Source organism: Manis javanica, chromosome 6, assembly GCF_040802235.1.
Source record: "Manis javanica isolate MJ-LG chromosome 6, MJ_LKY, whole genome shotgun sequence".
Lineage (NCBI taxonomy): Eukaryota > Metazoa > Chordata > Mammalia > Pholidota > Manidae > Manis > Manis javanica.
Genome location: NC_133161.1, coordinates 18,673,686 through 18,689,200, shown reverse-complemented (window position 1 = coordinate 18,689,200; position 15,515 = coordinate 18,673,686). Strand labels below are relative to the sequence as shown.

Here is a 15,515-nt window from a genome sequence, read left to right as displayed (position 1 = left end):
TGTATATGTAAAGTATGCATAGTATACATAGTAAGTGCTTAGAAATGTTATTTTTACTGATACTGTAAGAAAGGATATGGTGTTTGCTTCTATGTTATAATCTCAGAAGCTAGTCTGAGTTGGACTTGCTTTGAGTTGATGAAAGAGGGCTTACGTAGATTGTCATTTTGATTCCTCATTTTCTTGCTCTATCTGAATGAAAGTCTACTCCGCACTTTATAAGCCAAAGGAATTCCTGCAGGCAGGGGTAGGATTTTTCTCAGAAAAAGAAAAAACGCATAGTCTGCTGTTGCACATGCACAGATGAATGATCAAGACCCCAAAGTTCTATGCCATATTTTTGGGATTTGGGATGACAAACTTCAGATTTTGTGCCATCAGTTATGTCTTCAGCCTACACCAAGTGTATATTCATAGGGTACCCATTGACTGCCTAATTATAAACAATGTAATTTGTTGGTAAACTATCCAAGGTGACTTTGTTGCAAAATCTGCTCTTAGGTACCTAAATGTGTTACTCTGCTGTGTATTGTAATTAGATAGAAGCCAGTTCACCATTGGAGGGTGCTTATCAAAAAGTTCGTGTGTGTCAGTGCTTGGGTGGCAAGACCAGTGGACCACTGAAGTTGCTTCTATTTGTATCAGTAAAACTGTGTCATTAGCAAATAGACTGATTTTACTTTTCTCCGGTTATGGGCAGGGAATGGTGATCGTGCATACAGTGTCAAATGGTTAATGTACAGGTAAGAAAAGGCCAAAACACACATCCCTTTCATCTGACTTAAAGTGTCTGAGGTCTCATAGGACTTTTTTTCTCATCATGACTCAGAATGGTTTTGAGGTGAAAGCTCTATAAATATCAGGACCTGCAACGTTCTAGTGAACTGATTGGGCTTAACCTGAAAGTGGTTCATTGACTCTGCAAAAATGTTTCAATGATCCATATAGATTTCTCTACAACATAATAAAAAAAAAAATGTATCAGTGATCAATAATAGCCACATTAAAGCCCATCTGTTCCTAGTTTAGAACATTGATTTGAAAGACTGATGCCAATATTCTACACACATATTTATTGGGAAAGAATCTGGCACATATTTTGATAGACTAATGAATATGAGGATGCTGTTGTTCATCAAGTGTGTTGTTGGCATGTGTTATCTGCGTAGGTGGCCTTCACCTTGAAGGCGCTCAACGTGCTAGTCGGGAGAGACAGAGGATGAACAAATACAGTGTCTCATATCACAATCAGTTAAGAAGAGGAGGACCAGGAACACATGCAGTTTGGTTGAGGTCATATGCTTTGCTATTTAAATACGGTGGTCAGCTGTGGCTGCTTCTAGGACCCCTTCATTGCCTCTGATCTTCCTCTCAAAAAGATTTGAAAAATAAAGTTAAATGAGTAACCTTGGTTCTTATGTTCGAAATGAAGTGAGTAGGCTTGTGTGGCAGTTTTATTTTTCTCCTAGGGAGTAAAAGTGCAGGGCTTTGTAGCAGCTATTTTTCCTACTGCTCAATGCCTTTTTTATTTATATTTGTTGAAGGCTGGGTTTCTAAAAGCTAGTTTGATAGGCACCAGGTTATTGTATTAGCTTTTCTTTCTTTTTAGTTTACGTTTTTATATGTTCTTCATTTGCCTCTTTTAATTTAAAGCAAATAGAAATGTTTTTTATATTGCACTGGAGCTCATTATGAGGTTCAGCAATTTTCCAGTGGCTCACTTGGCTCCAGGGCAGTGATTCCCAAACTCTGTGCTGGAGGGACTCCTTCAAAAATTCTAAAGCCCAGGTCACACCCTAGATCAATTACATCAAAATCTCTGTGTGTGGGTGGGTTGGGGGTGGGACATTAGCTTCATTAATTTTTGACATTTTCCAGGGGATTCCAAGGTACAAATTTGAACCTTTAATGTAGGGTGTAGCCTCCGCTGTGCAATACAGCAAAACTAATTGTCCCCGACTGCACCGAACACTAGCTCTGAGTCGTTGGAGACCATATATTTGCATAAGACAGACATCATGGGGGTACTCACCTTTCTGTGGAAATGTAGGTTGAGTAAAGTTGCTTTGTTGCAGTCATCTGTTGTGATTTTTGTGTAGAGCTGATGAGTATTCAGCTCTTATTCTTTATAATTTTTATAGCCTGATTTTATAGCCTGATTTTATGATTTTATAGCCTGATTATTTGGTCATTATGAATTTTGTTTAGTGGTTAAATTAGATGCCCTCTAGGTTTGGACTAACTTGGAACTCTTCATGCTTGGAACTCTTAGAGCTGTCATCCTGGTGCTCCCATTCTTGCATCTTTACTGTGCATTCATCTGACTTACTGCTGGGATTTAATGTATTGAAACTGGGGCAGAAATTTATTGACAAGTAGTGACTAGGTACAGTATTGTATAATGCAAACCAAATGGACTTAAACACCAGACGTTCTTAAGACTAGTCCTGACTCAATTCTTCCCAGTTCTGTGAGCTTAGGCAAACAAATCACCTTCTTGCCTTGTTTGGTATATTCTTCTGTAGAGTGAATATACAAATACTGCCATTCTGTTAATGTAGAAAGGGTGAGAATAAAAATGAAATTGGGTACAAGTAAAGTATTTTGTAAAATGTAAGGCAATACATAAATTTAAAATGGTGTAGGTAGCACCATCATCATCTCTCCCATACAATGTCAGGTAAAAAGAAAAAGTAGTTGGGGCATGTTTATACTGAGCAGCATTTTTCTCCTGATGCTACCATTACTGTGGCATATGGGTTTCCATTAGATTGTGTGTGTGCAGGCATTTACATGCTTATCTGCATGTAATGAGCCTAGTCAAGATTAATATACAAGTCCTTGGCTGACACCCTCCATCATATTTCTGGGTTCAGCCTCATGTATGGATTTGCTTGAACAGTCTTTGATTGGTCAGTCTGTGGCCAGATGGGGCCCTGTAATTGGTGAATTGCAGCAGATGATGACACAGTGTTGTTGATGGGAGCCCTCCATCTCAACTTGGTGATGGTCTGAGAGTGCTCTCAGTATAACTTTTGCTTGGCTTGGCAACAGGGGAGGAGGTTGTTTAAGAAGTCCATTCTCTCTGAGACTGATCCTAATACTAATTACCTGTGGTTGCCTAGCTCTTAAAATGAAAAAAGTCATATTCCTCTCATATGCCTTTGTGGGATATTACTAATTCATTCTGCTAAAGAGCTGCATAAGTGCTGAGCATTTCTGATGGATTTGGGCTCTTGCAAAGTGTGGGTGAAACTGTCTTGATATAAATGTTGAGCCTGAAGCCTTTACTAATTCTTAAGAGGAGAGTTGTTCTGTTGGATTTTCTTGTCCCAGAATAACAAATGTTATCCCAAATACCATCTTGTTCCAGATGACAAAGGTTAGTGACTTTGGGACACTTGTTAAATGAGAATATCTTTCCTAGTGGTCTGTTCTCTTGTATTTTGTAGTAGAAACTTGGTTTTTAATATTCTCTTATGGAGCACTGACAGGAACTGAGAATTAAAGGGATCATAAGATTAGGAACAAAGAAGGATTTCTTTGTGAGCAATTCCACAAGCATTTGTAATCTTATCTTTCTCATGAGGCGTTAAGTATAGTTTAATTCATCAAGAAATTAATTGTGAACAAATCTGTTACAAATCCATTTAGAACAAATAAGGCTTTTAATTTGGCATTGTGCTTCAGAAACCCTAAATATATGCATTACTTTTGTTAATCTTAAAAATGAAACATTTCATTTACCAGCAAAATAATAGGTTTATTTGGGAATAGCAGAGAATTGTAATTTAGGACATGCAAGCTACAGCAAAACCATCGGCATGTCCAGAAAACAGAGGAGCGGAAAACTATTTTGTAGAGGAAAATGGCCCAGTTGGGAGGGCTGTTCTAAGCAGAAAAGTCCATTGGAATAAACCTGGAGGTCCCATGTGTTGTGGCTTCTCATTGGTTGAGTTGTGACAGCCTTTTATTGGCTGGGCTGCTGTGGGGAGGCCGCAGGTGGAAGCCTCCTTCCTGCTGGATACTACAGTGCTAAAATGGTATTGGCGTCCATTCTTCCGGCGTCCGTAACTGGGAGTTAGGAGGAGTGGTGGGCGTGAGAGCTTCCCATGCAGGCTTTGTAATGCCACGTCAGCGAGGTTTCCCTTCATTAATTTTTATATGTTGGACAGGGAATTGTACTTCTAGAGTGTTCTGTTAAGGGAGGAATTAAGAATTCGAATTATGTGTTCAAAAATGTGTGTATAAGGATAATTATCACAGTAAGATTTATGAAAGTAAAAAATGAGCAGTTAGTATAGAGAACTGGCTTATGTCATTTGTGGAATATTCAAATATGGACTAGTATGAGAACACTAAACATGATATTTAATAATGGGCAGATGTTCCCAATGTATTGCCAGATTTAAAAAAGCATATTTATTAAAAAAACAGGCTTTTTGTAAAACCTTTTGAAAAATAATTGGAAACAGTCAGATATAAAATGCATTATTTTATGATTAGTGAGAATACAGACCATCTTTTTCCTTTGTGATTTTTATGTTTTTCAAGTTTGAGAATGTATTACTTTTATGATTTGGAAGAAAAATAGTTTATGGAAAGTAAGTATATTTCTGCGCCTCACCCCTTTTTCTTTTTTAATCTGTAAAATGGTGTGGAACCCCGGGCTTGACAGCCTGTAATGTCTCTTAGAGTAGAAAAATCTTAAATTTCATTTCTCAGATACTGTCTTTTTGTGAGGCTTGGGCTGATGGGTATTTTAAAAGACCTGGCTGCCCCTGCTTTTCAAGAGGGGGGAAAAAGACTTCTGCTTTAATAAAATATGGGAATTAATTGTTGTAGAATGCCCTGATATCTAAGAAAAAACCAAACCAAATAAAAAAATGTAGGGAGAACCCCAAAGAAAGCTTAAGGATAGCTTAATAAAATGGTATGCTTTTAGGACGGCTCTGTGTCTAGAGATCTTTCATGAAGCTAGAAGTCATATTTGCTGTCTTTTGAGTTTTGTTTTCTAAAATTTGAAGATACTTTTAAGAAGGAATTGACAAGTAAAAGACCCTTTCTTTGGCAGCACTTTATCTTCCAGGGGCCCCTCCATTCATTCACTTATCAATAACTTCATCTCATTTGCTTTATCCTGTAAATTCCATTATCTCCCAGGCAGTCTATTGCAGTAAGCCTTTAGTACCTAATACCGCCTCATTTACATTGACACATGCTTGACCTCGGCCCTTCTCCTCTTTGCTAATGCATCAACAAGCGCTGATATCTCTCCGGAGCATTATCATTTGGCTGTTAGCTCAACTAATAACAACTCTTCATTTGAGCTGATGAAGGTTTATTAAATAAAAACATGCAATAACGCTGGCAGAAATGAACGGAGAATGGAAGTAGACAGCATCCTGTTTTTAATGGCAAGAGCATGCTGAGTCTGCATTATAGGAATTGGATTTCCTGAGGGAGAAGGGGCACCTGAATGGGTTGGATCAATATGATGTTAGCAAACTGACTTTAAGAATGGGTGTTTTTTGATGGCCTGATTTGATCGCTGTTGATTGGCTGTAGGCTGAGGAGTCAGGGGAGAAAAAAGTCTTTGCTCCTGGCACTTGGCCTGGCCTTGTGATGCAGCTTTCTCAGGAAGTCTATCTTAAGTACCAGATGGGGTCAGTAGTCCTGAGGCCTTCCGTCATTGTCAAAGCTGAACCATAGGGACCCTAAAACATTTTAGTCTTCTCTAGTGAAGCTAGGATTAGGGATTCTGGGATTTTTCCTGTAGATCTCCTGTGACTCCTCAAAACCTCCATTATGGCCCTGAGACTTGAATATATTCCTTTTATTCTCCTTGTATATCCTACACTTCTCCCCTCACCCCCATCAACCATTTTGCATGAAGAGCAGTCTAAGCCATTCTCCTGGAGGGGCTGGTGCCATGCTGTCAACACAGGTGAGTGGGCAGAGTTATCGAGTTCATATTTAACAGAATTTTGGTGAACAAAGCCCTTTCAGGTCACATGCTTGTGGTTTAATATCACACATGTATAATATGATATGCTGCTAGTAAAATTGTTCCTAGTTTCTCTGATTCACAGAGAGATTCACAGTTAAATACACAGGGTTCTATAAAGGCCACAGTTCTACAAAGAGTCCTAAGATGTCCTGAACGGAGAATGGAAGTAGACAGCATCAAAGTGTTCAACCCTCCTAAAACTATTAGATAGAACCATGTGAAATAGCCAATCTTTGATCATTTTTGACTTGTAAAAACAGTAGTTTCATATGGTTGAAATTTCGAAGTAATTCATGAAAGATAATTGTGGTTTTTTGTTTCTTGTTTTTAAGCAGCTTTTAGTTTTTCTTTTTATTTTTTTTTGTAAAAAACAGTTCTTCTCTAATACGGAATAAAGTTTCCTTTGGATATATGGTGTAGCAAAATGGAAATGTTTGGTAAGTGAATGATCCGGGATTCTTGGTGATAAATTCTTCGCTGCTTGTATGGAGTTGGGTGTGGATCATTCTGCTTTCACAGGGAGACTTCTTGTGCCCATCTGGGGCTCCCTGAGCCTGAATGTAGAGACTTCCGAGTGGGAGGGCTGACTTGATTTTCAGGGCCTGAAGCCACCACAGTTTGCCTTCTAGCAGTTCAGGGACCCGGCGGCAGCAGGCCAGTGACTGGGCACTGAGTAAATCTCTTCTACCAAGGCATGTTTCTTTTGTTGTTTATAGCCAAAGATTTTTGGTGGTCTTTAGTTGAGACTGTTGAAAAACTTAAACTTCTTGTTTTCTTCATATATATACATATACATATACACATGTATAAATACACATAAGGGAAAAGGTATTACGAGACTCCCAAAGACCAGGTTCTTGAATTGCAGTGTTATAGAAATGAACACTGAACTCAAAAGAAAGAAAGCAGGTGGAGATTATTGGAGATAGCTTGTACACAAGGGAATTGACAGAAAGCGAGAAGTCAGGCCCTCTGGGAAGGAGATATTGTGGGGTTTATAAAGGCAGTTTTTGCAGGTCCAGGGGTTTGGAGGTATGGCAATGATTGAACTTTCTTGATGTTTTTACGCCAGTGTCTCAGGGTGAGCCACTGCTATGACGTTGAACAGATGTCGGTTTATAATCTCATAGTCAGTCAAAAGGTTTCTTTTGATACCCTAGAATAGAGGCTTTCAGAAAAAAAGAATGTTGGTAATAAATCATCACAAATCAAATTAACCTAGAACTTGTTAACAAAAGCTTATCAGGGACTATTCGTTGTCACAGGCCAAGTGGTCTAAAACTTGTGCTTGATCAGGTACTGCTCTGAGAACATGTTTTCAAGTTAGGTATACTTCCCAAGAGGGAGGCTTATTCCAAAATGGAGTCCCTCTTGTTCAACACATTTGCTTCCTTTATGGCACATTGTTGCTAAAATAAGCATTTGCATTAGCTAGCAGATGATTTAGTTAGGAATAGTTACTAGTGTCAGTTACCTTTGTGTGTCTCATCATCCCCAACTAAAAAAAGTAAAAAAATAGAAAAAATCAGTAGTTTCTTTTCCAGCATTTTGTCAATGAAGCAACTGTTGAGAATGGCCACCTTTGGTTCCTCTAAAACACTTCCACTGGTTCATATTAGAGCACAAAATTAGATCTTTTTACCTAGTCAACTTGAGTAAGACTGGCAGAAGACAAATGCTTACCTAGAAATAATAATTTCCTCATTTAAATTAAAATGAAGTTGAGAAAGACTTTGGAAAATAAAATTTAAGAGTATTGTAGTTCCTAATTATAAAGATTTCCTTTGTTGTAGACTTATCTCTCAAGGTAAAAAATTTTTTAAATGCCAATTCTTTGGAATTTGTTTTCTTAACTGGTTGGGTGTCTAATAGCAAAACATGCTGTCCTGTTTAGTATCATGTATTAAAACGTTTTGTATATGTTTGCTAACTTTCAAAATCCTAAACGAAATACTTGTTTTCAATCCCCAAAACAGATCTTTATGAGCAGTTTTCAGCTGGTGAGTGGAACAGTAATGTTCTGTTAGATAATATGTGTTCTTTGAAAAACTCCCCTGTTAGCCATCTCCCACTCCAACCATCTATTTTTGAAAATATTTGTAACAAAACTTTCAAATACATTTAGTTCACTTACTATGTAGTCTTCCTTTAGGAAGTGGCATGGCATACCTGAGAATTCTAGGAGGTCACAGTAGATATCATTTGGGGCATGAAAGCTTGGTATTTGACCTGTGAGTAGATGTACAGGCAGCATTTGCCAATGAACTGCTCCACTGTACATTGTCTACTTCATCTTTCATCTACTGTGTCCTGTCCTGTAATTTTAATATGTATTTGTGATATTATTCAGTGTTGTATGTCATGTCTGTGAATTGTTTTGATAATTTCTCGTAACAGATAATCTGTGAGACCATTTTGTTGCTGCGTTAATCCGACTGCATCTCTTGAATTCCTGTTAATATTTCATCACTGTTATTTAGAAAGTGTTTTATAGTTAAATTGGAAAATGGATAAACAGAATTTATAAAAATGACCACTTCTCAGAGATTAAAAAAAAAAACTCTTCAGTTGAATTTTATCAGGAGGTATGTGTATTTCTAATCATAGATGGATATTTAATGATTTCTAGTCAAGCTTAAATGTTAGTAGATGCATGGAAAGAGGACCCCTCGCCCCCAGTACAACCACATGCGATGGTTGGTTTGGTTGACTGCCCTTTCCAAGTTTTCTTTTATGTGTTAACTTCAAGGTACAAGCTCCTTAAAACCAAATAAGATAAATGTCAACTTTCTAAATGGATGTTCTAGAGATCAAATGTTGCATTGACAATTATTTTCTTCAAATTGGTTTGAGGACTACTTAAGGTCCAGTAAGGACCGGCGGTGGCCTTGCCTAGCTTCCGCAATGATAGCTTTTAATTAGTGAAGGCTGGAAAAGAAAGCACTGTATTTTCATATAAAAATGAGACTTATTTTCTATTCTCTTTTTGGTAAAATTTTCAAATCTTTAAGGTTCTAACTATTTTCAATTATATATATGTTAATTGTACTCATATTTTGGGTCCAGAAAACACAAAGTTTGTCATCTAAATTGTTAGAATGATTCTATGAAGGAAATAGTATTTTACTGAGAAAGCTGCATTAAAACATGTTGGAAATACCCTCTGAGATTTCTGTATCCACAGAATAATAGGTTCTGTTAGAAATAATTTCATGGAGCACTCACTCAGTGTGTGCCAGGCACTGTGCTAAGTTCCGTACCTATGTTTTTAAGAAAATTAAGTTTTTTTTGAAAGTTGACATTGTCATATAATTTTGAATTCAAACATGAGCTGTTTGGGTTAAAAATCTTCATGCAGATTCCTACAAGCAGACCGAGTACGGTGGGTGGTTTTCAAGCTTAAATATCTCAGCTGGGTTTAATTACCTTAAGGGATAAGGCTACATGATGGGCCAGTGGTTTACCAAATTATTTTTCATTTTCTGGATCTTGATGTCATTAAAGGTTAATGCAGCCTCTTTCCTCTGCTAGAGACCCGAGTTAAAATCCATTTTAGAGCATAAGTGTAAATGAATTTGTTGTTGTTTTTTTGTCCTTGGGGACACTCTGGTCATTTTGTGAGACTGCCTTTCCATTTGGAGTTGCTGGCAGCTGGCGCAAGGCCCAGGGGCTCTTGGAGCAGGCACGGTTGCAAGTCAGTGTGAAAATGAACTGGCAGGCTTCGGAGGGAGAGCTGGCCCAGGGCCTGCCACTCTTTCCTCCCTTGATTCTTCCTTGGTTAACATAAGGAAACTTGTTTGCTACCAGTATTTGATTGTAACATATCACAAAACTAGTGATGTGTTGTGGATAAGCCATTGCCTTTTCCTCCCCGTCTCAGGCCAGTTTGTATTTGGCAGCCACCCATCTTTCTGTATTCACTGTCTACTTGCTCCTAAGGGACTGTGTATATCTGTGTACCTCTGTAATCAACATTTTTGGTGACCGGTATCTTTCATGGCTTTCACTATTGCTTTTGCATAAATGCTTTATTTTTTAGGAGCATGTTTGTATCCGTAATTACATTTAATGTTTTTGTGCTGAAGTAGTATTCGTTGCTGTCTGATCTGTACATATTAGAAATATTTAGAAGTCTAAGTGAAGCGGGGAGTAGTCATAGCACATTAATCGCTTCAGACATCTGGGTAGGACTTATATCCCTGAGTTCACCTAGTTGTTTCCTTTATTATTATTACTTTTACATTCTTTGTTTCTGTTTTATTTTCCTCCCAAGGAATAGTACCTAGCGTATACTCTTCATTTTGATTTTTTGTTTAAGAAAAATAACACCTGTACCTACAGAAAGATATGAATATAATTTTGTCTGCATAGATAAATGGGATCATATTATACATACTGTCTTCTTTTTCCCCTTTTCAGTTATCATTTTGGTTTCAGAGGGAGTTGTTTCAGGTTCCCCGAGTCCCTCACCTTCTCCATTTTTTGTCGGCATTTCTACACTATTTTTTTCATCCAATCCTTTTTGTCTTAATCTCCCAAATTTCACTTTAGACCAGGAATATCTCTCTTTATAGTTTATCTTCTATTCACCATCCAAATCCCACTTCTTTTATCAAACTGGGTCAGGCCATGGAGAGGTGATGACTTCTATGTCTGCTTGTAGTAGGGGGGCTGGGAGTATATGTAGACTGAGGCTGACCAAGCTGTAACTTAGGACCACCATGAGAATTAATTCCTGCGAAGCGTATATAGTGTTCTTTTATTTAGTCTCAGTCTTAAAAGGTTAGATTTGACTAACAGTTCATTTAAATCACTAGTTCATGGTTCTCAGTTGAGAACCTTCTTACGAGGATATGGATGATATAAGCAGGGAAGTCATTTTGTGTCCATTGATAGGTGATATGCATGGGAATAAGGAATATGTACAGCTTTGTTGTGCCTTAGTTGCCTTCATATTTCTCTTTATTAAGATTATCTAAGACAGCATTGTTTTAGATGTTAAACCCTGCAGGGTCAGAACTAGGTCTATCCACATTCTACTCCATAGAGTCTCATGTTTGCTGATAAGGTTCTCATAAACTCTCTTTTGACAGTATTTTTTAAAAAAGTGTTTCATATTTATAATGTTAGATTATTCAGTTGTACACAATCATATTTTCCCTCTTCAGGTGTCAGCTGTAGAGTCTTTGGAGGGCCCCCTGCTCCAGGTGGAAGGACTGAGTGACCTGAGGTTGGAGCTTCACAGCAAGAAGATGAACCTCCACTTGGTTCTCATAGATGAACTGCACCGGCACCTGTACATCAAATCCACTAGCCGAGTTGTGCAGCGAAACAAGGAAAAAGGGAGAATGAGGTTGGTTAAAGAGGCTCTTTGCTACAGTCTCTTGTGGCAGTGTAGAATTTTAAGGAATATTATTTGCTTCCCAGAATGCTGTACTTTATTTTGCTTCTTTTTAAGGTACTGTACCTGCAACTATATGATATTTTTTTAGTATCAAATATTCCATGTTCTAAAAGGCTGAAGTTCAAAGTTGGTTCATTCCTTCATTGCAATTTATTGTCCTCTTAAGTTAAGATATATAAGAAATATTTACTGTAGGCCTTTAAGATATTCGATCAGAGATTCTCTGGTATATCTCAGAAGGAAGAGCAAAAAAATCCTTAAATTAGATAAAGTCAGCCTAAATAAATACAGATGTGGGACCTGATGTAAAATTTCTTTGTTCCTTAGGGTTGTGTTCAACTTCACCTTCATATAATCCTCTTTTTGGAATAGTTCAGGAGAGGTTCAGTGAGAACAGTTTTCTTTTACTCCTGGGCTGACTATAGCATAGTCCTAAATTTAAGGCCTGGTGGATTCAAGAAATACATTAAATTAGAGCTGCTAGAGAGTAAGACCACATTTTAAGACAGTAGAACATGTATCAGATAGTTGTGCTTGTCATATATCCTTCCAACATTCCTTTAAAATGCCTTAAGGTCTTCTCAGAAGGCAGTTGAGCTCTGTCTATTGAAATACACACGTTCATGCTTTTTCACCCAGCTGTAGACAAGAGGAATGCCAGAAGCAGTGCATGCTGGGAATGAAGTCTTAAAGTACTGTCCTGCTCAACCAAAAATTGCCAACTTTGTGTGTGATGCTTTAGTTCAGTCAGGGACCCAAACAGAGAAGGAAGTTCCTGTTTTGTGCAGATGGGCACTAGAAAAATTTCTACCAGGCACACAAATTGAGCTAAGGGATATGTACCTTCGTCTTAATTTCAACACTGAATCTGAATAGAATAATTGTCAGTACTGTAGTGGAGAGTAAATTGGGAGTAGGGGTTTAGTGCTAAGGAAATTTCTTCCATGGTGTCTGGTGGTAAATAGGAGGTCTGAATAGATTCCTTCCAATGCAGAGATTTAAAAAACAAACAAGAAACCAGGCAATCATACTCTGGTCCTGTGAAAATATTCCATAGTGTAGGAAATGAGTGTTACCTTGAGGTCTCATAGAAGAGCATTGACTTGAAAAAAAATTTTTTTAAAGCAAAACAGGAAAAATTTAGGAGACTAAAGCTCGAGGTTTCTCAAAAGATGCAAGGTGATGTAGCAGGTTAGATTAGATTATTCAAAATTATCACTCCTTCCCCCTCCACTTTGTGGGAGAATTGTACTTCCTGCTCTTTGATTTCTGGACTCTTCCTTTAGCCCATCCTTAACCTGTGGCACAGGGAGGGGTTTGAAGTGTGCTTGTGCTACTGAGTGTGCCCTCTCGCCTCTGCCATTGCCATGATGGCACTGGTCCCAGGAGGAGGCTCAGAGGCCTGGGGAATCAAGCCAAGGTCATATTTTTTACAAGATCACAAATATGAGTGGAAACTGTTTTTGAAAAAGGCTATGTAGTCAGAGTACTCTGTAATAGACAGGATTTATATCCCCACATGAAGCTAGAGACTGAGAAATTTTGATAAGCAGGAAAAGAAAGGATCACTGACTTCTTGCTTACGATGAGTCATAAGTTGTTTTGAATTTTAAAAATTAGAGAAAATGTTTAATTCACTTATTTTGCATTTATTAACCTAGCTATGTATATTTCAGTACTTTTATACTAAATAATCACTAAATACAGAAACAAATAAAACATATTCTCTATTACACAGGGTGATGTATTAGCCATTGTTCTTGATTGTAAATGGCAGAGGTCACTCCTGGTAACTAAAACAAGGAACAGGATTTAGTGGAAAGTTATCAGCTGGGTCACAGAACCTAAGGGAAGGAAGTCTGTGTAATTAGGCTCTAAAACCGGGTACGACCAAGGGAGACGAAGCAGCTGAGCACATCATAGAGAGGCTGCAGTCTGGTTGGGTTGCTGCCTTGCTGACACCATGCCTACAACGGCTGGATTTTTAACTCTCCTGTAAATGACCTCTAAATGTCCCTGTATCTTTTTTTTTTAACTTATTATTTTTTATTAAGGTCTCATTGATATACAATCTTACGAAGGTTTCACATGAGCAGCATTGTGGTTAAATCATTCGCCTATATTATCAAGTCCCCCCGACATACCCCATTACAGTCATTGTCCATCAGCCTAGTAGGATGCTATAGAGTCACTCCTTGGCTTTTCTGTGCTGTACTGCCTTCCCCGTGTAAATATCCCTGTATCTTTATCTCCTCAAGATACAAAGTTCTGGGCAGAAGCACCCAGGTTGTTGAGCCTTTGACATGTCTGGTCTCCTTCAACTAGAGTAGGAAGTAGGCCCCTCTTTCTTTTATGTTTTGACCCAGACAGGGGAGAGTCTCTTCAAATATAAAGACTGTTGCAATTGTTGTTACTCAAAAACAAATACTCAAACACCCCAAAGCAAATTTCTACTGCAGGAGAAAATGAAAAAAATCACATGAAGCCATATACATATAAAGAAAAACATATTTTTGAAGTAGAATTAGACATCTAATAGAATTGATGAGGGTTACATGCCCACCTACATGGGAAAACATAATAAAAATGGTATTTGCAGGATATGAAACAAGGCCTAAATAAAATGGGGAGGCCTTCCATGTTCTTAGCTCATAAAGATGTCAGTCCCAGTTAAATCTCAGTTGAGTTTTTTTGAAACTGTCCAATCTGTAGTTCACAGAATAAATGTGTAAAAATTGTTTTGAAAAAATCTAGAAGGGGGATTATAAAGGAGGCTTTTCTTATCTAATTTTCGAAGATATTGTAAAACTGCTTTAGTCAGAACAGTACAGGTATGCAAATAGAAAATCAGATTAGTGAAATGAATAGAATTTAGAAACAGACCCCAGGATATATGGGACTTTTTTTTAACATAGTTGAGTTCAATGGAGGTCATGAAAGCTATTTTGTAATTAGTGTTGAAACAATTGGCTATTTGAAGAAAATAAATTTAGATGTCTACCTGTTATATACAAGAAATTCTAGCTCAATTAAAAAATCACATAAAACTTTATTAGCATTAGAAAAAAAAATGTATGTAGAGGAGGCTTTCGACGTCCATATCCTACAAAAATAATGTGATATTGTAAACATATGTGGATGTTCATTAGACCAGTGTTAAAAACAATAAAAATACACAAATGTTCAAGAGGAGTATGGTTAATGGTTAAATAAATTATGGTATATCTATGCCATTTAATACTAGGCTTTTAAACGAATGAGAAAGATCTCTTCATGCCAATAGGGGAAGATTTCTAAGATGTATTCTTGGGTCCAGAAAAGCCAGTTGAAAAAAGCACATACAGGATTAGCTTCTTTGTGTGAGAATTGAAAGGATATATGTTTAAATATGTGTCCTTTCTATATAGATATAAACATGTGTATTTGTATTGCAAATTCCTGGAAGGGTATACTGAAATACTAAAAGAAAGAATTACCTCTGGAAAATGGAAAATGAGGAGTGTGGGGAAAGGACTTATTTCATACCCTCTGCACTGTGAATGTATTCATCATGAGCACATATTATTACTTTAATAATAAAATTGGTGATGTGTATGAAGATTATTTTTAATGAAATAGCAAAATAAATACTGTTGAAAGGAAACACTGGGATTCAAAATTCTGTACAGGGTAATCTAAAGATGTTAAAAAAGCATGTGAACATTTTAATGTGTATGAATGTGTGCATGTGTGTGTAGGGGGCCGCTAATGGATGGACAGACAGACTTCCTGTTAAATGTTTTGGAAGGCATTATACCACAATTTAATTATACTAGTAGATTATTATCTTTGTATTTTCCAAAAAGAACCTATGTACCCTTACTGACAGATAAAAATCAACAAAAAGTTATTTTAGAAATAGTTAATCCTTTTATTGCACGCATCCTGGGTAATACTTGGTTTGACATTGGTTCCTTGGACCCTCCAGCTTGTGGAGGAGAAAATTTCAGGCCTGCAGATTTTGGGGTCCATATTTGTCTCTGGGTGTTTAAAGAGTGTTCTTGTATTATTTGTTTCCTATTTTGTCTTCTAAATTTTTTTCTGTCAGATATTTTAAGACCA

At 37.4% G+C, this 15,515-nt stretch overlaps 1 protein-coding gene across 6 annotated transcripts in view; it reads left to right on the top strand.

Moving 5' to 3' along the window:
* The window catches only part of EXOC4 (exocyst complex component 4), a 778,194-nt gene that overhangs the window by 42,800 nt on the left and 719,879 nt on the right, over nt 1–15,515 (top strand). For all 6 annotated transcript variants that reach the window (XM_037019539.2, XM_073238446.1, XM_073238447.1 and 3 more), the window contains exon 4: nt 11,179–11,363. In XM_037019539.2, coding sequence (XP_036875434.2) covers nt 11,179–11,363 — 185 coding nt within the window. The remainder of the gene's footprint in view (nt 1–11,178; nt 11,364–15,515) is intronic.